The 27,513-nt window shown below is 48.8% G+C and overlaps 1 protein-coding gene across 1 annotated transcript in view; it reads right to left on the bottom strand.

The window, feature by feature from the left end:
* Nucleotides 1–27,513, bottom strand: part of ITGAE (integrin subunit alpha E) — a 55,639-nt gene that overhangs the window by 22,378 nt on the left and 5,748 nt on the right. The window contains exons 2-19 of the mRNA XM_081028105.1: nucleotides 20,318–20,438; nucleotides 13,287–13,378; nucleotides 12,733–12,800; nucleotides 12,250–12,367; nucleotides 11,904–12,032; nucleotides 11,389–11,504; nucleotides 10,627–10,778; nucleotides 9,713–9,866; nucleotides 8,949–9,099; nucleotides 8,414–8,481; nucleotides 7,536–7,671; nucleotides 6,872–7,014; nucleotides 6,398–6,538; nucleotides 5,518–5,742; nucleotides 4,396–4,526; nucleotides 3,025–3,155; nucleotides 1,618–1,781; nucleotides 323–451 (exon numbers count right to left, since the gene is read on the bottom strand). Of these exons, the coding sequence (XP_080884231.1) occupies nucleotides 323–451; nucleotides 1,618–1,781; nucleotides 3,025–3,155; nucleotides 4,396–4,526; nucleotides 5,518–5,742; nucleotides 6,398–6,538; nucleotides 6,872–7,014; nucleotides 7,536–7,671; nucleotides 8,414–8,481; nucleotides 8,949–9,099; nucleotides 9,713–9,866; nucleotides 10,627–10,778; nucleotides 11,389–11,504; nucleotides 11,904–12,032; nucleotides 12,250–12,367; nucleotides 12,733–12,800; nucleotides 13,287–13,378; nucleotides 20,318–20,438 (2,369 nt within the window). The remainder of the gene's footprint in view (nucleotides 1–322; nucleotides 452–1,617; nucleotides 1,782–3,024; nucleotides 3,156–4,395; nucleotides 4,527–5,517; nucleotides 5,743–6,397; nucleotides 6,539–6,871; nucleotides 7,015–7,535; nucleotides 7,672–8,413; nucleotides 8,482–8,948; nucleotides 9,100–9,712; nucleotides 9,867–10,626; nucleotides 10,779–11,388; nucleotides 11,505–11,903; nucleotides 12,033–12,249; nucleotides 12,368–12,732; nucleotides 12,801–13,286; nucleotides 13,379–20,317; nucleotides 20,439–27,513) is intronic.

Below are 27,513 nucleotides of genomic sequence, written 5' to 3'. Positions count from 1 at the left end.
ATGTAGGGCAGGTCGGCCCCAGTCCAGTTCCTACGTGGGACCCCCACCACTCTCATCAGAGACCCTTGCCAAGTTGGGCAATGCATTCATAATGCTTCATTAAATATATAACAAGCACTTTCTGTGAACATAAAGGAACTAGCCTTGAGGGCGGGCAAATGAACGCCATCTCAGGAACTCACTTTCCCCTATTTGTGCTGTAAGGGTCCCAAATGCTGTCTGAAGACCCTCCCAACTCTAAGATTCTTTGAAGTTAGGGGAGCAGATGCTTTTGGAGGGCCGCCTCCCAGGAGGGTCTGGTCCTAGCTGGGAGTAGAGTCACCTGGAAGATGGCAGAGGGCTCATGGTAGAGGTCCAGGACAGGGAGGGGATGGTTCCTCTGGCCGTTGGGGGACTGGAGTTGGTAGCTGACCTTGACACTGATGTTGGAGAAGCAGTCCTCGTTACAGAGCTGCAGAGTCACCAAGGAATGCAGAGTTGGAGTTGGATGTGGGGGAGAAAACGACAAAGAGAATACTTTTAACTTTGATATAGTTGTAATATGAAATAAACAATGAAAGTGGTGAGCCAGAAGTCCTAAGCCTCTTCCAAACACACCAGGCTGAAGGGAAGCTTCTACTCAACCTAGCTGCCAAGAGCGTTGGCAAAAGCATCTCCCTTGGTCTGCTCTGGCCTCAGATCTTATAACTGCTTATAGTTCCTGCCCCAATCCCAAAGAGATTCTGGCCATCAGGAGTTAAAAATCGACCTGACTTTATTCAGAGGGCAAACGGGAGCCACGGAAGGGAACAGTCATGACAAAGATCTTTCTCAAAGCAGCATGGGGGACATATTAGAGAGGCAAAAACCAAAGATAAGGCGATTTGCCCTGCTCTCTGAGTGAGCCTTTCTGTCATGGGAGGATCTCTGAACACACGAGGGTAGGTGAGCGTGATTCCTGGTGGAGAAGCTAGTTATGCTTTCACTTAAGGAAGCCATAGACTCGCTAGAAACTTTCTTAATGCAATCAACAATCTGCACAGATGTGGGAACACATGTGTAGTAAGAGGCATAATTTATAAGGTTATTGGAATAAATGACCCTTATAGAGCCAAAGTTCTGGGTCTTCTCAGGCTCTACGTCCTGACAAATATGTTTTTTTTTGTTTTTGTTTTTTTTCATGTTTCCAGGCACCCTGTCAGGAGTAAACCTTTGCAAATGATTACTTTTATCTTTCTATTTCTACTTTCTGTCATTCAGTTTTTCTGGTGATTCGTGGAAAGGCCCTCAGCCCCACTGTTGTTATCAGGCGAGGTTAGATGACATGGGAGAGGGAAGGGACCCTGTTTGTTATACCCGATTTGTTACCAAGAAACATGTCAGCAATTAGAGCATTTCCCTTTTTGTTCAGCTGCTAGGAAGCTCAGAGATATAGTTAGTGTTAATTCAGTAGGTTTCTTTAATTTGGATTTCTGGTATAATTAACCGTATCTCTCATACCATTATGTGGTTCTTGATCTATTATGATTATTTTAATTTCCTAGTTTGTATGAACAGATAGGTGTCTTCATTGCATGCACCTCAATTACTTTCTCAACAACACAGACCCTTCTGGACGCTTCTAAACTCTTCACTTACCTCTCCCTCTGTGGGAATGAGCAGGAAGGACTCACAGAGATGGAACCCACGGCTCCACTCCCAAATGTTGCTCTGACAAGTTTTCTTGTTCCAACACTGTAGCCTTTTCCTCTGCTTCACCACATCCACGTCCAACGTGGAGTTCAGAGACATCTCTCTGAGGCCTGGGAGTGAAGACCAGACCTTTCTGATGAGGCTGGGTAGGCAAGTCCCAGACAGAGCCCCCACCTTGCCTGAGATTCCTTATGAGCCCCTCCTGAGTGGTGTCACAAAGGCATTTTCCTGGGGCTGGACTTCTGAGTTTCTTCACTTCGAAGGTACTTTTCTCATGGTCTTCTGGCACCTGGCTAGGGACCCTCAGTGCCCCACTCCCAAACCCAGAGCAGCACATTCCCAGGGCTGAGTCGATCTTCCCTAGGGAAGGAGGGCTCAGGGAAAAGGCTAGGACTGAGGGAGAAAAGGAGGAGGGGAATAATACAGGGAATGGAGAGAGAAACCATAAAGTAAAACCAAAGACAGCAGAGCCAGAAGCGCCTTATAGATTACCTGGGCCAACTCCCTTACTGTGCGGAACAGAAACCAGGGACCAGGCAGTGAATGCCACCTGCCCAATGTCACACAGCCACTCAGCAGCAGCCTTTCAGGCTGTACGGCCTGAATCTTTCAGCCTATACAGTTGGAACTGATAGGCCTGTCATTTTCTACCCTCACATTTGATAATGGCCTCCCTCTGCAGTAAAGCCACCCCACCTAGGAGAGTGCTTTCTGACCTGTGGGAATCGGAGCAACATTTGGGGGATTGTTACTGAGAGATTAAACCGTGGGGACTGTTCCTGATGGATTATTCTGGAGGGGAGCTCTTGTGTTGGCAGTAAGTACCTGGGCTGTGAAAGCCAGGTCCACCCTCTGCCTTCTGGAAACAGTCTTCCAATCAGTGCCAAGTAAGGGGATGGGAAGAGAGACCAGGCCTCTGGTAGGTTATCCAATCCCAACCCCACCTGGGCCAGGGAGACACAGTGAGGAGGGAAGGGGACAGGATGCAGGTCAGAGAGAGAAAAAGGCCCTGCACATGCACATGCACAGGCACAGGAGATGGAGCCAGAGAAATGGCTGCCTGTTTCTGAATCTTTCAGCAACTTAACCCTTCCACCCTTCAGAGGGTCCAATGCCCCTCTTCCCAACAGGGTCACGTAAACCCCTTCAGAGCGTTGACTTACCAGCAGATCACCCTTTTCTAGGACAGTTCACCCTAAACAGAGCCTATGTCAAAGGAGCTAAGCTCCAATTAGAGAGATTTCAAACAGCCGGTCCTTGTAACCCACATACCCTCACCCCTACCCCCGTCCTCTTTCCCTGCCCTCTACTGAAGCCAACAAGGAATGACCCCAGCGCTGGGCTGCCTGTTACCTGACTCGGCAGCTGTGGTCGCAGCACTGATTTCAAAACACAGACGCACAGTCACACTGCCGTTGAAGCCAATGGGCAGCGCCTTGGGCGTGAAGGTCATGGACACCTTCGGGCGAACCACAGGCCGTGAGCTAAACAAAACAGCAAAGAGGACCATGAGAAGTGACTGTGGGACTTCCAGATCCATGCTTGGCTCATTCATTCATTCAGTGAGGACTTACAGACCATCTCTCCTGTGCCAACTGCTGTTCTGAGTCTAGAACACAGTAGGGAGACAAGTCCCTGCTCTAGTGGGACAATAGACAACAAGCAACTAAACAAGAAGAAACGGATAAATACTGTGAACAGGTAACACTGTGATTAAAAACGAAATAGGATAAGGTTCTAGAGGCTGGGGGCTACTTAGGTTGGGTGGCAGGGATGGCCTCACTAATGAGACAATCTGAGTTGAGCGCAGTTAACAAGAAAGAGCCAGCTATGTGAAGAAACAGAGGAACTGCAGTCCAGGCAGAAGGCACAGCTAGTGCAAAGGGCCTGTGGTAGGAATAAGGTTTGTGTGTTTGAGAAACACAAAGGTCAGCATGACTAGAGCACAGTTAGTGAGACAGAAGGTCGTAGTAACAGGACATGGGAAAGCAGAGCCAGGCCATGGAGAGCTTTATAGACCATGGTAAGCAATTTGGATTTGATCCTAAGTGGGAGCCACTGAAGAGGCAGAGCCAACCTAAATGTGTCGATGGGTGGAGGCCGGGAGAGGAGGGGAGGTATTAAAGATAATTCCTGTGTTTTCGTCCCGAACAAATGGTGTCATGTGCTGAGGTGGGAAGCTAGGAGGGGCTGGCTGGGGGACAATGAAGGGTAGGTGAGAATAAGAGGTTCACTTTTAGACATGTTGACTTTGGAGGCGCCTAGCAGCAACAAGCCAAGAGGGGTACAGACTTGACAGCCAAGTCTGGGGCTTCGTGGGGAGCACAGGGCAGACGGTGCTCCTTCCGCTCATTTGTAGCCATGGATCATTCACTGAGGGAAGAGCACAGAAGCTCTGAAATTCAAGACAGTAATAATGGCAGCCACCACAGGGCACTATGCTAAATACTTTGCATAGAGACTCTCAATTAATCCTCATAACTCTGAGATAGGCACTATTATTAGTCCCATTACCAGGAGAAAACACTGGGACGTAGAACTCAATAACCTGCCCAACTCACACTGCTAAGGGAGAGCTGAGGTTCAAACCCAGAGGAGCAGACTCCAGAGCTGGTGGCCCTAACCACCTCCCATCAGAGCCTGGTGTCTTCAAGGGGTCATGTTAGGCAGGGCAAGTAGGTGAGGCTGGGGCCTGGGGCCCCAGAAGGCAGGGCAGACCCCTACCGGAGCACAGCCGCCCGGCCCAGGGTGCCCACGGTGATGTCAGCAAGGCCATCACCACTGAAATCGAAGCCACCGTGCACGGACGTGCCGAAGTAGTGGAGTCCTGAGGCCACCGCTGAGGCACTGATCCGCTGAGGAGGGAGAAACACAAGGCGTGGGGGAGGGAAAGGGAAGTCCTTCAGGTTTGATTCAAATCAACATGTCTGCTTCGGCCCCCACCCCAGGGAGCCCTCGATTTGAAAACTGGAAAGAGCAGGGCAAGGTTTCCCAGGGGAAGTGGCATTTGAATGAAGCCTTGAAGGGCAGGTGGGGTCTTAACAGGGGAGATGAGGAAAGCAGGGGCCAGTTCAGAGGGACTGGAGGCCAGGTGGGTGCAAGGAGGCTTGAGGTGGGGCTGGGGCATGGAGTGGGCGTGTCTAATCAGACACGGAGGGAAGACAGGAAGCAAGCGGAAGGGGCAGGGGCAGTGGGGGAGAAGGAGGGCCTGGGCTGGGAGAGCTATAACCCTTACGACAGACAAAGGGGCTGACTGGCTGTGCCAGGTGTCAGGGATTATCCCAAATTTGTGGGGAAGGGGGAAGGGGGCCTGAGGACCAGCAGGTCTGGGAGTGAGAGGATGCTTTGGGTTGGGCAGCATCAGAATGAGATGCCTCTGGACCATCCAGGTGAGATGTTCAGAGGCAGCTGGACACACGGGAAGGAAGCTTAGGAGAGAAACGAGTTGGAGGCAGGGGAAAGTGCTCATAAGAGATATATCTTGAGAGATTGGCAGTGGAGCCCTGGGGGATGAGAGTTAAGGCACGGAGGGGTTGGGTGGAGGACAGGAGCCAGAGAAGGGACAGAAAAAGCAGAAGCAGGATCTGAGGCAGGCTGGGAATGCCAAAGGAGGGAGACACAAGTTAGAGAAGTGGACAGATGTTGCCACAACCTCTCTCCCTACCTGAAGGGTCGGGGTGAGGCCCTGGCCTGGAAACTCCCACCAGCCTGAGTGACTTCTGTCCGTCATTGGGAGTTCCCAACCCCCTGAGACTGTCAGGACTGGCGCTGACTTGGGGCTCAGGCCATCGTATCTGGGGAGGTCAGAGCCCCAGAGTAGAGGCAGGAGAGAGCCCTGCGGGTCACCTGTGAGGGGCTGGTAGAGAGGCCATCCCAGCGTCCGTTGTAAATGTACACACTGCCGAAGCTGGAGCCATCGTCTGCTTCCGAGCCCTCCAGGGGGGCCCCGATGGCCACATCTGTGAGCTTATCCTGACTGATATCCCCCACTGTTGCCATAGCAAAACCAAATCGGGCATCAGTGAACCCAGGGTGTCCACTCAGCGTGTGTGCCAAGGAGAAGGAGCCATCCTGTAAAGCAAATAGGGAGCTTAGCCCAGGACAGCAAGGCAGGGTGCCCACCCCATTGCTACCCCAGGAGGCATGCTCACTGGACTTGTGGATTTGGATTCTCTGGCAGGGAGTCTGCGGCTCAGAAAAGGCGAGGGACCTTCCCAAAGTTACACAGGGAGCAAGTGGTAAAGCTGGGGTCCTCCTGCCTTGCAGCTCAGGACCAGAGCCTGCCCCATCAGCTCCTGCAGTTAGGGGCACTGGACTGGCAATTTGGAGGCCTGGGTTCTAGTCTGGGCTCTACCACACACTTGCTATGCCAACCTGAGCAAGTTTCATTATCACTGGGCCTCAGCTTCGTCACCTGAAAGGTGGGAGTGACGGCTACCTCCCACAGTTACTGGAGAAACAAGCGAGATCATAGGCAAAATGTGCTTTGTCACCTTGCCGCTATTTGGGATGTTTTCGCCATCAATATAAGATGATAGGGTGAAGAAAGGGAGAAAGTAGGGTGTGGCAGGGAATGGAGCAGCTGCCTCCCCATCTGGCCGCCACCCACCCGAGCACCAACCCATCACTGCTGGGGCCACGCACGGTACTTCCAGCCTCCGTCACCTCTGCACCAGGCTGCGTTGCCACAGCCCCAGCAAGCGTGCAAAGATGGAGGCTCTCCCACCTGCTTATTCAGACGGTACGTGTAGACTCTGCCTTCCTGTCCGTGAACGTGGTAAAACGGAGCAGCCACGAGCAAGAAGTCCGTGGTTCCATCCATGTCGATGTCCACAGGGCACAGCTCAGAGCCAAAATAGGATCCCAACTGCAGCCCAGGAAGAACTCAGCTCACAGGGAATGCTGGGAGGCCCCCTCCTCCACCCCTCAGCAAGGCTAGACCCCTGCTTCTGCTTCTCCTAGACCATCAAATGCCAGGGGGACACAGGAAGCTGCTGAGCAGCTTGATCCCCCACACGGGGGAAACCGCTGGCAATCAGACGTGGAGAACCAGGGCAGAGGCCTCCGTGGTGCCCAAGTTCTGCCCAGGCTGAGTCCCCAACCTACTATGTGCCCTAGAGCCCATCCCTTTCCCTTTGGGGCCTCCCGACGCCCATCTGTAATAATGGGGGGGGGGCCAGGGTCCTTCACCAGCAGGTACCTGCTCTCCCTCCAGCACTGGCATGAAGTGGGTCTCTCTGCCCTCCTTCTGGAGCTCAAACACGGCCCCACGGTGCTTGTGCCGTGGAGCCCCCGCCACATAGGAGAGGCCGCAGGCCTTATGCAGCACGGCCACTGAGTAACCTGGGGCAGGAGTGGTGTGGTCACGATGGGGGGCTCCCACTGGGCCTCTCCTTTAGCCCCCCACCTTCCCAGCCAGGCGTTTGAAGTGGCCTGGACAGGAGGACAACATAGGAAACTGTCCTTCTCATCTTTTTAAAAATTGGCATCAGGAAGCACTCCCACTTACCCACTGTCGCTGGTCACACACTTGTGCCCCACCACACAGAGCTTCTCTCATCATATGTAGAGCTTCGCTCAAAATACACCCCGTCACACACTCAGGATATGAGGACCAAGGGAGGGGTGAAGGGTCCCCCACCACACGATTAATAATGGTGAGGCCCTATTTTTCTAGGCAGCCACCCATGCCCACACCAAGAATCAGGTACTGAGCAGGCCCTGTCCCCTCCCAGGAGACCCTAATTTTCAGCATCAGTGTCCCTAACCAGAACCCGTCCCTCAGTTCATGTGCCCAATCAGGGCCGTTCCCAGTTAGGAAGCCCAGTGCAGCCTCAGTGTCCCTGTCTAGACCCTGCCCTCACCCAGGTAGCTGTGCTTTTCAGCTTTGGCGTCCACCACCGTCTGGTTCAGGAAGTGGCCCCGGCGGCTGGGCATGTCGTAGAGCAACGCGCCCCCCGACCAATCAAAGGCCCCGACGGCACCGAGCAGCACCTGCCCCTGCAGAGAACAAGGGTCGAAGGCCAGCTGAGCAGGAGGGACCTGGGGTCAACCACAGAGGCCTCACATCTACTGGCCAGCACAGTGAACCTTGCTGGGGGGAGGGGGTCGTCCAATGACCCCGTTCCCACCTCCCAGTGATACAGGAGGAAGGTGAGATGGCAAACACTGTGTTCCTGCCTTGTACCCATGACTCTGTCTGGGGAGCTGTCCCTCCAGTACCAACCACCCCCAGAGCAGAAAGCCGACCTGGGGCCCAGATGAAAAGAAGTATAGTTGAGAAGATAGCGCTCATCTCCTTCTCTGCAAGTTGCCCAGCCTGGGCCTGGCACACAAGGCCCACCTGGGTCGAGCAGGTGTAAGCCTGCTTCTACCACGCACAAGGGCCGAATGTCTGCATCTCAGCCCATCTGTGGGAACAGTGCCTCCAGTGGGGAGAAGTATGCAACTTGGTCGGCAAGCTGAGCCTGGCCAAGTCTGTGTTACTCATCTGCATTATGAAGGACTCCTTAACCCTTGAGCATACAGAGTAAGAGGACCTCCCGTAATAAATATGGCCTTTCTTTTGTTTACCTCAGAGGTCCAGATTAGGGCGACCAAGCAGAAGTGTTTTCCTTCATCCTAAATTTGTTCCTACAGAAGCATCACCACAAGAGGGTAGAGCCCTGCACTGTGGGCCAGGGGTTCCTGAGCCTCTGGGTGGCACCGGGGGCCCGTCCTCCACAGCTAGTCAGCCACGTACCTCATCCAGGATCTGGGCGCTGAACCCAATCTGTGCCAGCTGGTAGTGGAGGGCCTCTCCCACCGTGCCTGGAAGCCAAGAAGCCCAGTGAGACTGCTGTGAGCGAGGTGAAGGGAGAAACCAAGCCAGGGAAGGGTCCAGCCTGGCCTCCATCCCAGAGGGAGCCAGGTTTGGTGGGATGGAATGAGCAGCAGGCTGAGAGTAGAGACCTGGGTCCTGTTTTAACAGCTACTAGCAGAGGGCTTGAGCAGCTTCCTCCCTCTTTCAGGGCCTCGGTTTCCTCGTCTGGGAGCTCCTTGTGTATCCAGCACCAGGTCAGTTCATCAGAGCTTCATGAAAACTGGGGAAGTGAGGAGGGCTGGGGACGCTGTTGCCTTTTTAGAGATGGAATAGCTGAGGCTCCGAGAGGCGGCTGGAGTTGCCCAGAATGCCACAGAAAGGTAGGACAGGGATGGGGCTGGAGAGCAGGGCTCGGGCCTCCTGCTGAACGCCCAGAGGGCAGCCACAGGGAGGCTAGGGCCCCTGGAGCCCTCACCTTCTATGCGAACGATGCTTTGCTGCAGGTGGCTCAGCAGTCCATCCAATGCTGCGTAGTTGGTCACCTTGAAAGCATGGGTCTCATCGGGGTCTGAGGCGATCAGCTTCAGTTCCTTCTCATTCTTGATATTGTCAAATGCCTCTCCCACCTGCACAGAGGCCCCAGTTCGGTGGGTCAGCACCATGAGGGCTGGCTGGCCCCCAAGCCCCGAGGGCACTCCAGGCCCAGGGAGAGGACTGAGGCCTGCCACCTGGCCTGCGGGGCCCTCCATCACCTGCCTCCTTTCCCTGCTCCCTCTTCTCCCCACACACACTCTGGGCTCCTCTTTTATCAATCTGCATGTGTTTTCCTAAACACACCAGGCCCCTTCTCACCTCTGCACATGCTGTTTCCTCTGCCGGCAGAGCACTTCCTGCCTCCCTGTGCCCTAGGCCAGCCACTCCTGTTTGTCCTCGAGACTCAGTTCAGCACCATCTCCTCCAGGAACCCTCCCCCACCCACCGATATCCTTCCCATGGGCTCCCTGAGTGTCCACTTCTCCCCATCACTGCTCGGCAAGTGAGCCATGCCTACACTGGGAATGACCCTTCCGAGGGAGGACCCAGTTGGGGGTAAGAGTGGTGCCATGGGACATGGGGACTGGGAGAAAAGAAGTTGGCGAGTGCTTGTGAACAGAACAGAAGCCCCTACCAAGAATCCTGTCACCTCCCCACCCCAAGCTTTACCGGATCAGGAGGTGTCCCCCTGCTCCTGGCTCTTACCCCAATGGCAAAGCGCTCAACACCTTGCATCTTTGGAGAGCTGATGACAGTTGGGAGGTTGAGGGGGTCTTCGAATATACTCCCATCGGTGAGCACCACCATGATCTTCGATGCCTTTTTACTGGAGCCGTGGCTTTGCGTGAAGATGTTGTCTCTAAGGAGGGGAGAGTAAAGGAAGAGAACTTTGCCAGAGGGATGGCTGAGCTTGGGGAGATTTTACTCACGGACCTGTTTTAGAACTGGAAAGGGTTGAGGAGCCCTCTCAGGAGAGCAAGCACCCAGCGAGGGGTGGGATGCTCCCGGTAGCACACAGTAGGGCTGGGTGGAGGTGAGGCTGGGGCATACGTGCTCTTACCCCACCCTTGCTCTGGATGGCAAGAGTCCCTATTCCTTATGCATACGTGTGGGAATAATAATGACATTAATAACAGTGGCTAATATTTACAAAGCATTTATGTCCTGGGCACTGTTGTCAGCACAGTACATACTTCAACCCACTCAATGCTCACAAAATCCTATAAGGCAAGTGCTATTATTCTTCTAGTTTTAAAAGTGAGGAACCAAGCACACAGGTTAGGCAGCTTGCCCAAGGTCTTACATGGAGCTGGGCTGTGAAACCAGGCAGCCTGGACGCTGAGCCCAGTCCTGTCAGCACTATGCTCTACCACCACTCATAGGAGGAGTCTTTGGAAAAATTTTTGGAGGACTATCCTGGGGTGTCATCTATCAGCCAAGGCTGGATTGAAAGACCTCACATTCTCCTCTTTGCCAAGGAAGAGCCAGAACCCTGATCCTCTCCTCTTGAGAGTTCTGTCCAGCCACCTCCCCAGGCTTGACACTGCAGCGCCTCTGGGCAGGGCTGCCAGCCAGCACCCAGTAGGTGCTCAGGTAATTCCTGCTGCCCTCACACTCACAGGACGTGCTGCATGGCAGAGGCCGTCTTGGTGACACCCTTCACTTGGGTGATGTTCTGGATTCTGGTGAGGGTGGCTGTCGTATCCTGGCTGTACCGAAGGTCAAACTCAGTCTGGATCACATTTCCATACTGCACCAGGGCAAAGCTACACTGGAAGGGAGGGGCCCAGGGAGAAGGAGGTTAGCAGAGTCGCCATGCCCAAGGCCCTTGAATGGCTCCCCCTAGAAGCAGGAGGAGAATTCACTCATTCCTCCCCGTCTTGGGCAGCAGGAGATGCTAAAGCAGAGAAAACCCTCTATGGAGGAAGGTGTGACAGCAATGGCTCCCAGTGAATCTCAGACTTCTCCCTGAATCCATCTTGGTGTAGTCCTGCTCTGCTTCCGATTGACCACGTGACTTACTTTGGCCAACGGGGTATAAGCAAATGGGATACAATCAGAGACATGAAAATGCTGATACGCATTGGGTCTTGCCCGCTTGGAATGTTGCAGCCATGAAAACGTTGAGCTGACATGGTGGAGACACATGGCCAGACAAGGGAGGTCATCTTAGGCCATCCAGTCCCAATCCCACAACCAGATACCTGCAGCTGCAGGGAAAAACTTCAGGCAAGACTAGCAGAAGAACCGCCCTGCTGAGCCCAGCCCAAATCGCTGCCCCCCAGTACAGTGAGCAGACCGATCGTGGTTGCTTTGAGGTGGTTTGTGCACAGCAATAGAGAGCAATAGACGGGGTGAGTCCAGCTCCCAGGGAAGCCCACCTCGAAGCACTTCTTATAGATGTTGTTTGTCATGTTATAGATGAAGTCTTTGGCTCTCTGGAAGTCTGGAGGGTCAATGCTTCCTGAGCCATCCAGGATGAAGGCGATCTCAGTGCCTGGGCCAAGACAGGGAGCAAGTCGGGAGTAGGCATGGAATTTGGGGCAGGAGTGAGGGCAGCACCTCCTGCCCTGTAGGGCACCCACCCCATTCAAGCCCAGAGGGCTCAGTTCAGGGAGGAAGTCGGGGAAGCTCTCAAGAGTGAAGCCTTTGTCTCAGAGGCAGAGAGCCAGAACCTGCTCAGGCTCTGACTCTCTGGGAGTCACTCCCATCACTCCTGCTCTCTGGACCTCAGTTTCCCCATCTGAAAGATGGAAGGGGCAGAGCTGGGACTGGCTAGTAGAATCCAGACACTGCTCCCCATCTGCCAGATCGAGGCACATCTCCCAGCAGGAGGTTGCAGGCCGAGGGATCAGCTCTGACAGTCTGGGAGCAATGCAGATCTGCCTCTCCTCACCAGCTTCTTCCTCCTCTTCGTCCTCCACACTGAGAGCCCGGCGCCGCCTGGCGGTATTCTCTGTGCTGCCCTTTTTGTTCCTGTAGCAGTCTCCAGCTTCCATGTGTGCCTCAGGGGCCAGGAGATTTTCTTTAAAGAAAACACATGGAAGAGCTGAGTCAGACAGCCTCCTTGTTCACCTCCAGGCAAGCCCACACTTAGCTCTGCCTTCATTCCCTTCACAGGGGACATAGGCCTGCCCTGCCCTCTCTGGGCCGCTGGGTCCCTTTGTACCCGCAGTGAGCTGGTGTCTCTTCTTGGAGACCTCTTTAGAGCTGTCCAAGGCCAGTGAGTATCCAATCCTTACCAACGTTGAAGAAGGAGACCTGGGCCCGGGGCTGGAGGTCGGGGGCCAGCAGGCTGCAAGTGCCCGTGAGTTCTGAGCTGAGGCTATTGGGCTGCCGGGTCACCACTTGAGTGCAGATCTGGGGGAAAGGGGAGAAACGGAGGGCAGAAACCTGAGCCACCCCCAGCCCAGGCCCCCTAGTCTCAGCTACCCAGAACCAAGTGCCTCAATTAGGCTGCGGGTGCAGGAACAGCTTGCCCATGCCTCACCGGGGGTAGGAGTCAATGCCGGGGTCAGAGCTGAGGTTAGCACCTGACCCAGTGTGCTGAGTCACAAGGAGGACCTGGGTCAGAGCCACGGTCAGCCCTGGAGTTGGCACCAGGGAGACAGCTGGGCTGAGCCCTGAGAATTAACCTGCCATCAGGGTTGGTATGAATGCTGGTTCGCCACACAGCACCTCAAGCCTCCCAAAACCCTCCTGTCTCCTGCCCTGTGCATACTCACCAAGACACCATGGTGGCTCCGAACAACTGTCACTCCCCGGTGCCTCCCCTTTGGGAAGAGGACATGCTCTGAAATAGTTAAGCCCAGGTAAGGAGGGAGGGCTACAGGAAGGCAACCCTGGAGCCAAGGTCAGAGGGCACGGGGCCACGTTGGTCAGGGCCTCCTGAGAAACTGCTGGCCACTCAGAGCAGCCTCTAGAAGCTGGGTGGGGAGGGCGTGGGGTGAAGTGGGGGGTTTCAAGCACAAGCACGGGCCTTCTGTAAAATGGTGTGCTTTTGAGGATTAAACATGAATGAAGGAGCACTTAGCATGAACACTCAATACATTGTAGGTATTGTTTCCCTTGTAGGGATTGGGTTAGGAAAGGTGGGCTGGGGATCAGGGTTGGGTTGGGATGGGACTGGGCATCGGGGTAGGTGAGCTGTGGCTGGTAGTGGATCTAGGGGGCTGGGACTGTATTAGGCGGGGCGGGGATTGGAATGGTTTGGGCTCGATGAGTGGGACACCTAGAAAGGAGGGCCTGGAAGCATTCCTTGGAGCTGGGCCTGACTTACCTACTGGTCGGCAAAGGATCTCATCCTGGATGAGGTGACACTGATGCAGGGGCTGTGCTGCCCTGCTGGTTCTAGGGCTGGTGACCAGGAGCCTGCGTGGAGGACAGACAGCAAAGCTGAGTCAGTTGATGATTTCCTTTTCCTTCCTGCCTGCCCAGGCACTGTCTTCCCATTCCAGGCCCACAGGCTGACAGGCTCCCTGTCTGGAAAACTATGGAGAAGGTCTAAATGTGGGGAAAGCTGGCAGACTCCCAGCCCAGGATGGCAGACTCTGCATTACACAGAAGGCATGTGCACAATCTCTGTCTACCTTTGCATAGCTCCAGGCAGGAAATGGTTAAATGCATCCCCTCCCTCCTGCAGGCCCATCCTGACAGAGACGAGCTGATATGGGTTGTAATAAAGACTGCTGTTTGGTGACAGTGGGGGCACCACAGAGCTTCCTAATGGCTTCCTAATGGCTGCCAGAGGGTGGGGATACCTGCCCCAGGTGGCCTTGGTGACAGTATTGCCTGAGAAGAGCGTGCTAGTGTCCCTACTCTATGAGTCAGTGAGAACTGGAGGTGAGGGTTGGGCGCCTCAGCCTGATGAAGGCAGCCTCGGATGGGATGCCCGATAGCAAATTGTATCCCCCACCCCAAGCCCAGGGAAGTAGTGTCAACCCAGACCTTCTCACTACCCATCCTGCCCAGGGAGGACTGGGCTGGCTGAGATGGGATGTGAGCGCCCCATCCTAGGGTTGTGAAGAGGGAGTGCCAGGGAAAGGGTCCTGAGGCTGGGCCTGGTAACAGTGAACCAAGTCCAAGGACTTTATGCCGAGGGCAGTAGGAAGCCACAGAAGGGTTTATAAACGAGAAGCACATGATTAGTCTGCACTTTTGAAAGGTCATCCTGTGGCTATGGTGGGTTGAGGGGGCAGGAATGAGGTGTGTCTACACTTCTTCACCTCTCGTCACTCTACAGCTTTTAAAATTATGAAACACAGTCCTCACTTATTGCCATGCTATGCAGAAAAATAACATCTACATTTCTGTGTGTGTGCCCCTCCCCCAACCCCCGTTTAACCCACCCCAAGCCGATTTCCACCCAAGGTCACCAGTCGTCCCCACGTTGCCAAATTCAATGGACACCTTTCTGTTCCCATCTTCCCCCACCTCTCAGCAGTCCCGGATATAAGTGGCCACCTCGTCCTTGAAACACTTCCTTCTTGATTTCCTCCTACCTCTCTTGTCACTCCTCAGATTTCTTGGGAGGTTCCTTCACTGTCTCACTTCTAAATGTCACTGGAGTCCTAGGGTTCGGCCCTTGTTTTCCTTTCCAGCACACTCTCCCTAGTGATCCCCTCCAATCCCATGGCTTTCGTCCACCTATAAATGCTGAGATCCCAGCCTTCACTCACTCCACCAGACGTCAGACCAGCCAAACTGTAGAAAGCAGAATAATGCCCCCCACCGGAGATATCTGTGTCTTACTCTCCAGAAGCTGTGACTATGCTACTTTTCATGGCCAAAGTGATTTTGTGGGATTGATTACGTCAAGGATCTTGGTATGGGGAGATTATCCTGGATTACTGGGTGGGCCCAATGTAATTACAAGGGTCCTTCTAAGAGGGAAGCAGGAGGGTCAGAGTCAGAGACAGATTTGAAGATGCTGCACTGGTGGCTTTAGGGATAGAGGAAGGGGCCCTGAGCCAAGGAATGCAGGCGGCCTCTAGAAGCTGAAAAAGGCCAGGAAAGGGACTCTCCCTTCAGCCTCCAGAAGGAACACAGCCCTGCTGACACTGATTTTAGCCCAGTGAGACCCATTTTGGAGCCTTCTGAACCTCCAGAACTGTAAGGTAATAAATGTGTGCTGTTTTGAACCATTAAATGTGTGATAATTTATTACAGCAGCAACAGGAAACTAATACAATAAGCATTGTCTAATAGGCAGCTCAAACTTGGAATATCCAAAGATGGTCTTGCCCTCGCAAGCCTGCCACTTTCCATCTTCCCCCGGCAATACATGCCACCACCAACTACTACATTCTACAGCCTGAGGCCTGGGGTCATCCTTGCTTCACCTTTTCACTCATCCTCTACATCAAACCCCTCCATAAACCTCATTGGTTCTCCCTCCAAATTGTATCTAGAGAGCATTTCTTCTCCCCTTTCCCCGCCATCATCCCGGCCACCATCATCTTGCCTGATCTATGGTAATAGCATCCTGTTATTTTGTTTTGTTTTGTAAGTTTACTCGTGTAATTTATACCACGTCAGTCCCCTGTTCAGTAGCCTCCCGTGCACTTAGGAAAAGAGTCCATGCCCCTTGCTGCCTCCAAGACCTCTCCTCCCGTTCCTTTGCGCTCCCAGCCGCAGCTCCACACTGGCTGCCTTCTGCTCCTAGGCTGCCCCCAGCTTTTCCTGCCTCAGGCCCTCTGCCTTGCTGTGCCCTCTGCCTGAAATGCCCCCTCCCACTCCCCAAGGCTGGCTCATTCTCATTCTGCAGGCTGAGCTATCACCTCCCCACGAATGCTCTCTCCAACCAGTTTCACCTCACAACCCAGTTCCGTGCTTCAAATGACCATGTTATATTTCCTTCTCAGAACGTGTCACGTCTGATAGGATCCTGTTTTCATGTTTACATGCTTATTATCTGTCTCCCCTCCCTACCCTGCCCAAGACTCTAAGTTCCCCAAGGATCTTGTCTATCTCATTTGCCATGTGAATCCAGGGCCTGGAACAGTGCCTGGCACAGAGCAGAGGCTCAGTAAATGTTTGTTGCATGGTGACTAAATGACAGCGTAGGCAGGAATTGAGGAGACTAATCTAGGGCAGGGCTGAAGTGTGGAGAGTGGGTGCAGTTGAGCTCTATGGGCTCTGCAGCTGAGCTCCCAAATTAGGTCACTTGTCCAACCCTGCCTCTCTCCCCAGGCCCCTCCCCAGACTCAGCCTCAGTCCTGGCCCCAGCACCTCATTCCCTGCTCCCCCATGAGGTACCGTGTTTCCTCGAAAATAAGACCTAGCCGGACAATCAGCTCTAATGTGTCTTTTAGAACAATAATTAATATAAGACCCGGTCTTATTTTGCTATACTATGAGACCGAGTCTTATACAATACAATACAATACAATACAATACAATACAATACAATACAATACAATACAATACAATACAATACTGGGTCTTATATTAATTTTTGCTCCAAAAGATGCACTAGAGCTGATTGTCCAGCTAAGTCTTATTTTCAGGGAAACACGGTAGACTCTGAATTGGGCTCTGCCCCAGACTACATTTTGGTAGGGTAAGCTTTTCCCTTCATTTTTCTGCAGAAGTCATCCCAAACACCAGCTCCTCAGGAAGGCTTCCCCAAAGAAGGAGCAACTCCCAGCCCTCCAGGTAGCCCTGACTACTGGAACCCACCTCAATCCCTAGCCTTTGTTCCACTTACTCAGACTGTGAGTTCCCAAAATACTCCATGTACAGCTGTGTAGGCTGTGCACTGCAAAACCCAAGGTTACGGTTCATATCACAGTCATACAATGCCATGGCCTGGGGCCCAGTCTGAGTTGCCTCTGCTGCCCATCTCTTTGCCACCTCCACTAAGATGTGTGGGCTCTTGATATCCAAGTTTGTTGACTGAGTGACGGAAAAACTAAACAATAACTGAACCTACCATCAGCTGACAGGCCCAGGGACCCCATTACACCCTGGACTGGGTGCAGCCCTTCTGACTGATTCACTCAACTCTAACCTGTGTCTGTTCTCAGTCTATTCTCATACCCCCTGGAGGAAGGCCTTCCTTACATCCCACTCCATTCCCCCTGTAGCAGCCAAGCCCGTGATGCTGCCAGCCCTGGCTGTTATATTTTAGAGAGAAACAGCATGAGGGAGTGAGAGGGACACATCATCCTCGCATGGGGAGCCTGCTTCTCTCTGTGTGGCCCGGTGGCCAGCAGTGTATTTCCTGCCCCCTGCAGCAGGCTCGTGGTCTCAGGTTCCACCATTTGTGGCAGGAACCTGCCTGTAAGTGTTTCCCACCACATCCTCCCATGAGCCCCCCTCTGCTTCAGCGGGTGTTCAGGGAGGTTTGCAGAAGCCCAGCGGGGCTCCTCCACTCACCCCTCGGTGGACTCAGAGCCTTCTGCTCCAGGGGCTTCAAACTCTCCTCATCATCCTGGCCTTTGGGCTAGGCTTCTGAGGGAGGGGGTCTTAAAGTCTGTCGGGCCTGGAGCTGGGAAGGAGCTGAGCAGGAGATGGTCGCAAATAATTCAGACTGAAACCCAGCCTTCACGAGTGCATGTGGAGCAATCAGAATGCTTATGCACTTCAGAGCTTGGAAAACAGAATGCTAAGCCTACCCATGGGTAGTGACCCAGCAATCCCACTGCTAGGCACACGCCTGACAGAGGGAAATGCACTGCTCCACCAAAAAGAAGTGATGGCCGTGCTATTCATAAAAGCCCAAGGAAACTGCCCCAATGCCGTCATCGCACTAGTCACACAATGGAAAACTCTGGCAAGAAAAATGAGCATCCTCGCTTCAAGCAATGTCACGGATGAAATGAATAAACTGTATGTTAAGGGAGAGAAGCCTAACCGAATCGTGCACCTACTGTTTGTCTCGTTTATAGTAAGTTCGAGAACAGGCAAAACTAATTCATGGGGATGGCAGCTGGAACGGCAGTTGACTCTTGGTAGGGAACGTGCCGGGCTGGGAGCATGAGGGCTAGAGGAGCTCAGGGGCAGCCGGTGATGTCCTGCCCTGGATCTGGGTGCCGCTTACATAGGTGGCTCACTTTGTGAACATTTGTTGCACTGCATGCTTCTGATGTGTGCATTTTTCTGTGAGGCATATGTCGATAAAATGTCACCAGAATAAAAGAAACCATGACAAACACTGACCTTTAATTTAAACGCCTGCAGCCCCAAACTTCCTAACAACTTTACCACCACCAACCCCACTTTGTCAAAGCTTCCTGGCTCCACAAGTCCCCCACAGCTGGTGACAGGCCTGCCCGTCTCCTGCACCGTATTTCTCACCCAGCTCGGTGGCAGCCATAGACATTGTCTCAGTTCCTTGACCTTGCTCAGCCCAGCTTCCAGGCTGTGACTAAACTGTTTTCAGCTGGACTTCTGCTTCCCATGCCCCCTCACATTAATCATCCTACTCATCCCCCAAGTTCCAGGGTCGAGGCACATCTTCTGACTGAAGGACACACCTGCCTCTCTGTCCCCAAAGTGCCCTGGAGCTGTCCACCAGAGCAGTCATCACTCCTCTTCTTATCTCCTGATGGGTCTGTTTTCCTCGTGAGCCTGGGAGCTCCAGGAGGGCAAGGACTGTGTCTCCTTCCCTGTCTTATCCCCCAGACGTTTCCTGGCACTGAGTAGATGTTCTATGAGTTCTTGCTGAATGAATGAACGAATGAGCCCTGCCCTTACCACTGAAATTTAATGAATGAATGAATGAATGAATGAGCCCTGCCCTTACCACTGAAATTTAATGGTCACCAGCCTCTTCACTGTACAGATGAGGAAACCACAGCCATCAAGGGTCCAAAACTGCTTGGCTGGCGGGGTCCTGGCCCAAGTGCCAGGGCTAGAAGGCTGCTGCTTCAGAAGCTGCCATTGCCCACCCAACCTCCACTAGAGAGAGCTCCAGGTCTGCTCAACTCGCGGAGACGTGGAGCTCCACGCAGCCAGGAATCGTGAGTGGCTCCCCTGGCTCTGCCCCAAAGCCTGTCTGGACTCTGGACTCATGGCTCAGGTGTGCTGGGTATGAAGGAAACCCTGGACGCTTGAACAAAGCCACTCTAAAAGTCATTCTGGTGACAGCAGGGGGAAAAAACTAAAGACGTGCTTGAGCATCAGCACACCACCGCTTTCCCCACGTGACAGCACACACATTTGACTTGCTTGCTTGTTGTTTGTCTCCCCTGAGCCCAAGAACTTGAGTCTGCTTGGCTCACTCCTGTGTCCTCAGGGCGTGGCACATAGGCAGACACTCCACATAATTATTTGTTGAGAGAACGACTGCTGTAAACATAATTCTACAACCTGTTCTTTTCCCTTACAATATGTTTCGAGACTGATGGAGGTTAATAACCACTGCACTCATTTCGTTCGTTTTACCTGCTTTAAGGGTTGCATCGAACGATTCACAGCCTATGCCTTCTGTTTCCGGCATGATGAGCATTTCCAGTCTTTATTCCAAACAATGCTACCATAAATGCCTTGACCTGAGAATTTGTCTAGGGTTGGTATCTGGGAGTGGAATTACCGACTTCACGGCCACGAGCACCTTCGACTTTACCAGATATGGCAAAACTGTTCTCCAAGGTGGTCACACCAATTTACATTCCCGCAAGTTCCTGTTTCACCACATCCTTACCAGCAGAAGGTTGTCAGATTTAACAGTGTCTTTGCTTATCTCATAGTGGGGTACAGATGATATTTTTAAAATATAAGAAAATGTTATTGAGCTTTAATTTGGCCAGAAACTGTGCTAAACCCTTTACGTGCCTGAACTTGAGCCGTCTTTGCAGCAACGCGGTGAGATAGGAAACCCTCACCACGCCGTAGAGATGAGAAGCGAAGCTGCTGGGCGAGCGCTTTGCTACGAACACAGAGTGACGCTGTCACTGAACCGCGGCCACCAGACCCACAGCCCGCCTCTTAGCCACTGCTAAGTGGAAAACATTTTTTAAAAGTAGTTTTTGTCACTGTCCAAAATTTCTACATTAAGCATGTGTTACTTTTGTACGAGCTAAAAGAGCCTTAATATACTTTATTTTTAAATAGTTTTGAAGTACAGCCACCCCCAACCCTGCAGTGCAGAGAGAGGCCAGGTGAGGAGAGGGGCCGGGGTGGACTGGCTGGGAGCTCACAGCCTTTGGCCCGCCTTCTCCCTCTCTTCTGCATGCCCTTTGCAAAGTGTAGGAAGGTTCTCCCCAGACTGTGAGGGGTGGGGTCCCAAGGCCTTCTCTGGGGCCTTCTCAGGCTCCCCCGAGACCCTTCAGTCCTCCGGCCTGCAATCTGCTGAGTACCACTCACCAGGTCTTGTTGGTTCTGGGGTCTTGGTGCAGAAGGGAGCTAAGCACATAAGGCCAGCTTCCATTGACAGTGACCCAGGTCCTGGCCACATCCACATTGAAGGCCACCAAGGGAGCCAGGCCTGTGGGGAAAAAAGGAATATTTAACAAGAGAGGCACCATGCGGCTGCCCCTTTAGGCCCATTATTCCATCAAGTCCGGTGGTGTCGACATTCCCATTGTACAGATGAGAAGAGCGAGACTCCCAAGGATCTTTGTCCCCTGGGAACAGGACTGGAACGTGGGCGTGGTTGACCCAGAGTCCCTGATCCTCCCACTGTGTCAGCACCAAGGCCGCTTCAGCAGGAGGACTTCCCTGGTTCTGCCCCCAGATACTTTCACCTTCTCACAGCACCCACTGTGGAGTTCTCTGTACTGTCCCACAGCGCATACTCATCACTGTCTTTGTATCAAAGTTAAACTAGACTGTGAGCCCCAGGGTGAGGGTATGCGATATAGACTCCCATCAAGTGACCCAAGAGAAAGCATATGTCTTCAGAAATACCTGCACAAGAATGTTTATAGCAGCTTTATTTGTAATAGTTCCAAACTGGAAACAACCCAAATGTCCATCGAGTGGGGAAGGGATAAACTAACTGCGATATATTCATACAATACTACTCAGGAGTGAGAAGGCATGGGCAACTGACACACACAGCAAGACGGGTGAATCACAAACATCATTATCCTGAGTGAAAGAAGCCTTACATAAGAGTATCTACTGTACCATTCCATTTCTATCATGTTCTAGGACCAGCAAAACTAATCTATAGGAAACAATATTGCCTGGAGGGCGGGGGGAGGCAGATTAATTGGGATGGCACAGGAAGAAACTTTCTGGGGTGATGGAAATATCCTATGTCTTACAGGAATTTGGATTATAAAGGTATGTGCATTTGTCAAAAACACATGGAATGGTCCCCTTAAAATGTGTGCATCTCACTATATTTTTACCTGAAAAAAAGAACTGTATGCAAATACTCACCTCTAGTTGATATATATACTGAAATGTTTAGGGATGAAGTGTAATGATGCCCCTCACACCCATCCTCCACCACCCGCATTAAGTCTTCATTTCCTCCTTCTTTACAATAAATTGTATATGTGAATTGTATTTTTATATTCAAATTATTGGTTTTTAATATAAACTTGTTGAATTGGTCAATTAATAAAATTTTCCATCAGTAAAAATTGTCTGGGTATTGGGTTTGATAGACTGCATCACAATTTTTCCACTGAAATTGATGGAAATAATTTTTTCTAATTAATGGCCTTTTACTTAGCAGTAGGGATTTTTAGGAACAAATTAAAGTCATTAAACAAAGAATAGGTTTATAGACTATGCCATATTTTGTATGATGGAAGGAAATATACACATACAAATATATCATTTTTTATTCACCAGGAAGATGTAACAATTTAAAATCTGTATGTATCCAATAACATCATTTCAAAATGTATATAGCAAAAATTTACTGAATTAAAAGGAAAAATACAAAAATTCACAACCAAAGTGGAAGACTTTAATGCTCTAACACATCTTTCAAATTAGCTATAAAAGCAGACCAAAAAAAATCAGTAAGAATATAGATGATCTGAATGACACAATTAACAAGCTTGATTTAATTGACTAACAGAATACTGTACCCAACAATGATAAAATAAACATTCTTTCAAGTGCACATAAAACATTTACCAAAATTGACCATGCAAGCCTCAATAAATTTCAATAGATTGAAAGAAATCAGAATATGTTCTCTGACTCTAGTGGAATTAAACTAGAAATCTGTAACAAAAAAGAAAACTGGGGGGAAAAAATCTGAACTTTTTGGAAATTAAGCAATGCATTTCATTTATAAATAAGCTAAGGTCAAAGATGAAATCACAATGGAAATTTTAAAATATTTTGAACTGAATGAGAATTAAGATATGAAAAATCAAAACTGTGGGAAACAGTTAAAGCAGTGCGTGGAGGAAATATATAGCCTTCAATATGTATGTTAAAAAAGAAGGCTAAAAATCAATAATCTAAGCTTCCATTTCAAGAAGCTAAAAGAAAAGCCAATCAAACCCAAAGAAATGACAGGAAGGAATAAAGACATGAGCATATGTCAATGAAATAGGAAACTAACCTTAGAGATAATCAACAAAGCTACAGTTTGTTTTTAAAAAAGATTAATAAAACAAACTCCTAGCAAACTGATCAAGAAAAAGAGAGAAAGCGACAGAGAGAACACACAAATTATCAATATTAATGAAAAAGAGGACATAAGAATATTTCCTAAGACATTTAAGAAATAATAAGAGGACAGAATATACAACTTTTTGCCAGTAAGCTTGACAATTTAATTGAAATGGACATATTCCTTGAAATAAAAATTTACCAAAATTGACAAAAGAAATATAATCTAAATAATCCCATATAAAAGAAATTGAATCCATTTTTAGAACCTTAGGAAGAACAGAATACTGTTCTCCAGGCATAGATGGCTTCACTGGTGAACTCATCCAAACATTTGAAGAAGAGATACCAATCTTTCAAAAACTATTCCAGGGACTAGAAAATTAGAGAACATTTTGCGATAATTTTATGAGGCCAGCATAACATTGATATTAAAATCCCACAAGAGCAACACTTGAAAGGAAAATTGATGCTCTCTTTCTTGAACACAGATGCAAAAATCCTAAACAATATATTAACAAATCAAGTCCAGGGATATATAAAAAGCATAATACATCACAACCAAGTGCAGTTTATTTTAGGAGTGTAATGGTGGTTTGACATTTGAAAATAATTTATTCATCACGTTAACAGAAAAAAATTATATGATCATTATGATAGACACAGAAAAGGGCATCTGATAAAATCCAATACTGATTTGTGATTTTATAAAATTGTAGCAAACTAGGAACAGAAAGAAATTTCTTTAATCTGATTGAGAATAGCCACAAAAAAACATTGCTCATAATGGTGAGTTACTGAATACTTTCCAAAATCAGGAACGAGACAAGAATGCCCACTCTCACCATCTCTATTCAACATTTTGCTGGAGGTCTTAGAGCAGTAAGAAAAGAAAAAAATACAGAACAAAGATTTAAAAGGAAAAAATAAAACTATTATTTGCAGATGACATGATTAGGTAGATTGAAAAAGCCAAGAGATCCACAGATAAACATGGAGAAGGTTACTAGATATAGAGGCAATATACAAAGAACCACTGTACTTCTATATACCATCAATGATCAAATAAAGAATGAAAAAATTTAAAAAGATGCCATTAACAAAAGACATTTAAAAAATCCAATGCTTAAAAAGAAATCTAAAAATATGAAAAATCTCTACACTGAAAACTATAAAATATTCGACGATATTAAAGAAGATCTAAATGGAGACATAGATCATGTTCATGAATTGGAAGACTCAATATTGTTGTCAATTATCACTGTATTGATCTATAGCTTCAAGGAAATACAAATCAAAACCCCAGCAAAAAATTTATATGAAAATGCATACAGCAAAAATAGTCAAGGTGTCTTGAATGAGAATAACAAACCTGTAGGACTCATACTATCATTTCTCAAGATTTATTATAAAGCTATAGTTATGAAGACAGAATTCCATTGGCACAAATATAAACAAATAGACCAATGGAACAGAGTCCAGAAACATGGTCACCTGATTTAAGACAAAGGTGATGGTGAAAACCAGTGAAGAAAAAAAATCTCTTTAAAAAATCGTGCTGGGTCACTTGTATATCAATATGGAATACAAATTAAATTTTGACTCCTCTCTTATATCATACATTTAAACAAATCAGTTCCTGATGGGTTGGAGATTTAAATATGGATTTAGATGGGCTGTGAAAAAATAAAATAAAGCTTTTAAGAGAAAACAAAGGACCTTGGAGTACACAAATATTTGTTAAACAGGATACAAAATAAAAACACATTAAATGTAAAGAATCAATAAACTGAACTGCATTAAACTTAAGAACTTCTGGTTATCAAGAGACATTATATTAAGAAAGCGAAAAGGCAAGCCACAAAGTGAGACAAGATATTTCAACACTATTATAGGTTGAAAGATTCATATCAAAATATATAAAGAATTCCTAGAGATCAATAAGAAAAAGGCATGTAAGCTAACAGAAGGAGGACATTTCACAAGAGATTATCCAAATCACCGGTAATCATGTGAGTAGGCACTCATTAGACTTCAGAGAAAGGCAAATTAAAACGACCATGTGGTCCACTACAGGACCACTAGAACGGCTAACGTGAAAAAGACAATTCCAAGAGTTAACAAGGATATGGAGCAACCAGACTCTCCCATACTGCTGGTGGGAAAGTAAATTGATACAAACCCTTTAGAAAACCATTTGGCAGTATCAACTAAAGCTGAGCATATGCAAAACTTACGACCCAGCAATTCCACTCGTAGGCACACACCCAACATACATTTGTTCATAAGTTCACGAAAAAACGTGTACAAGAATGTTCATGGCCTCACTATTCATAACCCCAAACTGGAACAATCCAAGTATCCATCAACGATAGAAAGGAGAAATAAACTGTGGTAAGTAACCAATGGAATACTCTACAGCAATTAAAACAATCTACAGCTAGGTGGATGGATCTCATGCACACAATGTTGAGTGAAAGATGCCAGGAAGAAAATAGAACATACTGTATACGAGTGCAATTCCATTTATACAAAGTTTGAAACAGACAAACTAATCTATGGTATTAGAAGTCAGGAGAGTGGTTACCCTTGGGCGTAAAGTAATGAATGATTGCTGGGGGTCACGAGGGCTACTTCTGGGAAGTTGGCCATGTTCTGTTTCTTGAAATGAGTACCAGTGACATGGATTTGATTTAATGTGAAAATTCATTGATCTGAATTACTCCATTTTTTTGTACGCTGTACTTCAAAACACAATTACATTAAAAAATAATAATTGCAAGTGTTTGGAACACTTGCAAATATAAAAGTTCTATGAGTTCGTAATGATATTTGAGAGAGAGAGAGAGAGAGAGAGAGAGAGAGGGAAGAAATAAAAATACTTTGTTGGTCACCATTGGAAGTAATGAGGGCACTACCGTATTCTGAAAATTGACCATTAAAAGGAAATAGTAAGCAATTTTCTTGCCTTTCCTGTATGAACTGCATTTCAGTCACCATATAATCCTCGTTGATGAAAAAGAGCTCTTTACATAGAATGATTACTATTATAGTAAATGTGGGAGGAATAACAGAAAAACAAAAACAAAATGTCGCAAGCCCTTATATAATAATTAACTCAGGCCACAATCACCAGTGGATGAAATTACCAGATGAAAGTATGGTAGAGCTCTTGACAAGTAGGCTGACACCCCGGAGCCCATTAGTTAATCTTAGCATCCGTAAGGGTCCCCAGACATATGTGCCTCCTGGTGTGACACCGTAGGAAGGACACAGAGGCCCAAGACAGCATTTCTAACAAGCTCCTAAATGAGGCCACCTTTTGAGCAGCAAGTGTGTAAAATACTTCGGCAAAGAAAACAAAAAGGGGGAGTGAGATAAACGCAAAATGTAGGACAAAATCCTCAGAACTGTTTAGAGAATGCTTGCCAAAAGTGTTTAACCTGAATTTAATGAGCCATTAGCACTAAATTCCAGGTTTCAGGAAATGTAGGGGCTAGAAGAACAAATCACAACCACAGGAAGCAAACATGCAAATCCTGAATGAAATGGTCTACAAGTTCTGCAATAAAGCAAAGACTTGAAAGGGACACACAAACCAAAAAATGGGCGTGGGGGCTGCTCTAGACGAAGACGCTCAGCAACCAAATGTCCTGTGTGAACCTTGACTGGATCTTGACGTGAACAAACTAGCCAAAAAGAGATATTCTGAGATAGTCAGGAAGATCTGAATATGTACTGGGTATTAGATGATACCAAAGAAGTATTGTCAATTCCGTTAGGCGATAAAAACATTGTGGCTATGGTGAGAAAACATCCACGTGCTTCAGAAACGCGTACTGAAGAATTTAGGGGTGAAATGACATGATATTTGGGATTTGTCTTAAAGTAATGCTTCTGAAACGTTAACATACAAAGGAATCACCCAAGTATCTTCTTAAAATGCAGCTTCTGACGTGGTAGGTCAGGGAATGGGGCTGAGATGCTAGTATCACAAGCTCCAAAGTGATGCCCCCCGGCTGGTCCCCAGACCAAATTTTGAGCAGCAAGGCTTTAAAATGTTTTAGCAAAGGAAACCAAAAGAGAGTGAAATAAACATAGCAGTGTGATAAAATCTTGACAACTGTTACCTGGGTGATGGGGTTATTGGGTTCGTTGTTATTTTCTTTGGTATTGTACATGCTTAAAATGTTGTCATTAAAACCCAACCTTCCAAAGGCTCCAGAAAGAGGTGGAATGTGAGAGGGCTCTGAGGGAGACCTCGCTTCCTTCGTCTCTCACTCCCGGTCCCTCTCCCTGAGAGCCATGGCACACAGAGGGGATCTGAACTTCATTCCTCTCCCTTTCTACCTCTGCCTCGCCCAGAATGATGTGTGATGACTCATACAAATACACAATACACTAAGATAAAACTTGCTGTAAAATAATGGGGCAGGTGGAATACAAAGGACAGAAGGAAAATAGTCGTTTGCAAGAGGGGTGTAAAAACAAAGCGGTACAGTCAAACCAGGAAGGAGCTTAGGAACTAACCTGTATATCAACAAGTGCCAGCACTTTCTATGACGGGCCCCTCTTTTGTCTCTGAACACAGCACTGGCACACAGTAGGCGCTTAATAAAATTATTTGTTGAATAAATGCATAAATAAATGAACCTTCTTGAAACCGACACAAGGATGAAAATGATCAGTTACATCATTCACAGGATTCACGAAATTGGAGGGGAAACCCAAAATCTATTCGGGTGAAGCTGAAAAAAACAGACAACCAGAAAAAATTTCCCTGAGGGTTCTCTCAGGAAAAATGCTACATGAATAGGGACAAGATGGGTTAAAAAACACAAAACACTGAATGAATAAACCCCAAATTTCCCGGAGCTGTTATTCGTGTCCTCCATACGATTGCCCCAAAGTAGAATGCAGAAAATGTAAGCAGCCCATGAGCTCTTCCCTGTCTGGGAGCCATACACCCTTTGGGG

The sequence above is a fragment of the Rhinolophus hipposideros genome (assembly GCF_964194185.1).
Source record: "Rhinolophus hipposideros genome assembly, chromosome: 20".
NCBI classification, from domain to species: domain Eukaryota; kingdom Metazoa; phylum Chordata; class Mammalia; order Chiroptera; family Rhinolophidae; genus Rhinolophus; species Rhinolophus hipposideros.
This window is presented reverse-complemented; position numbering and strand designations above follow the sequence as displayed.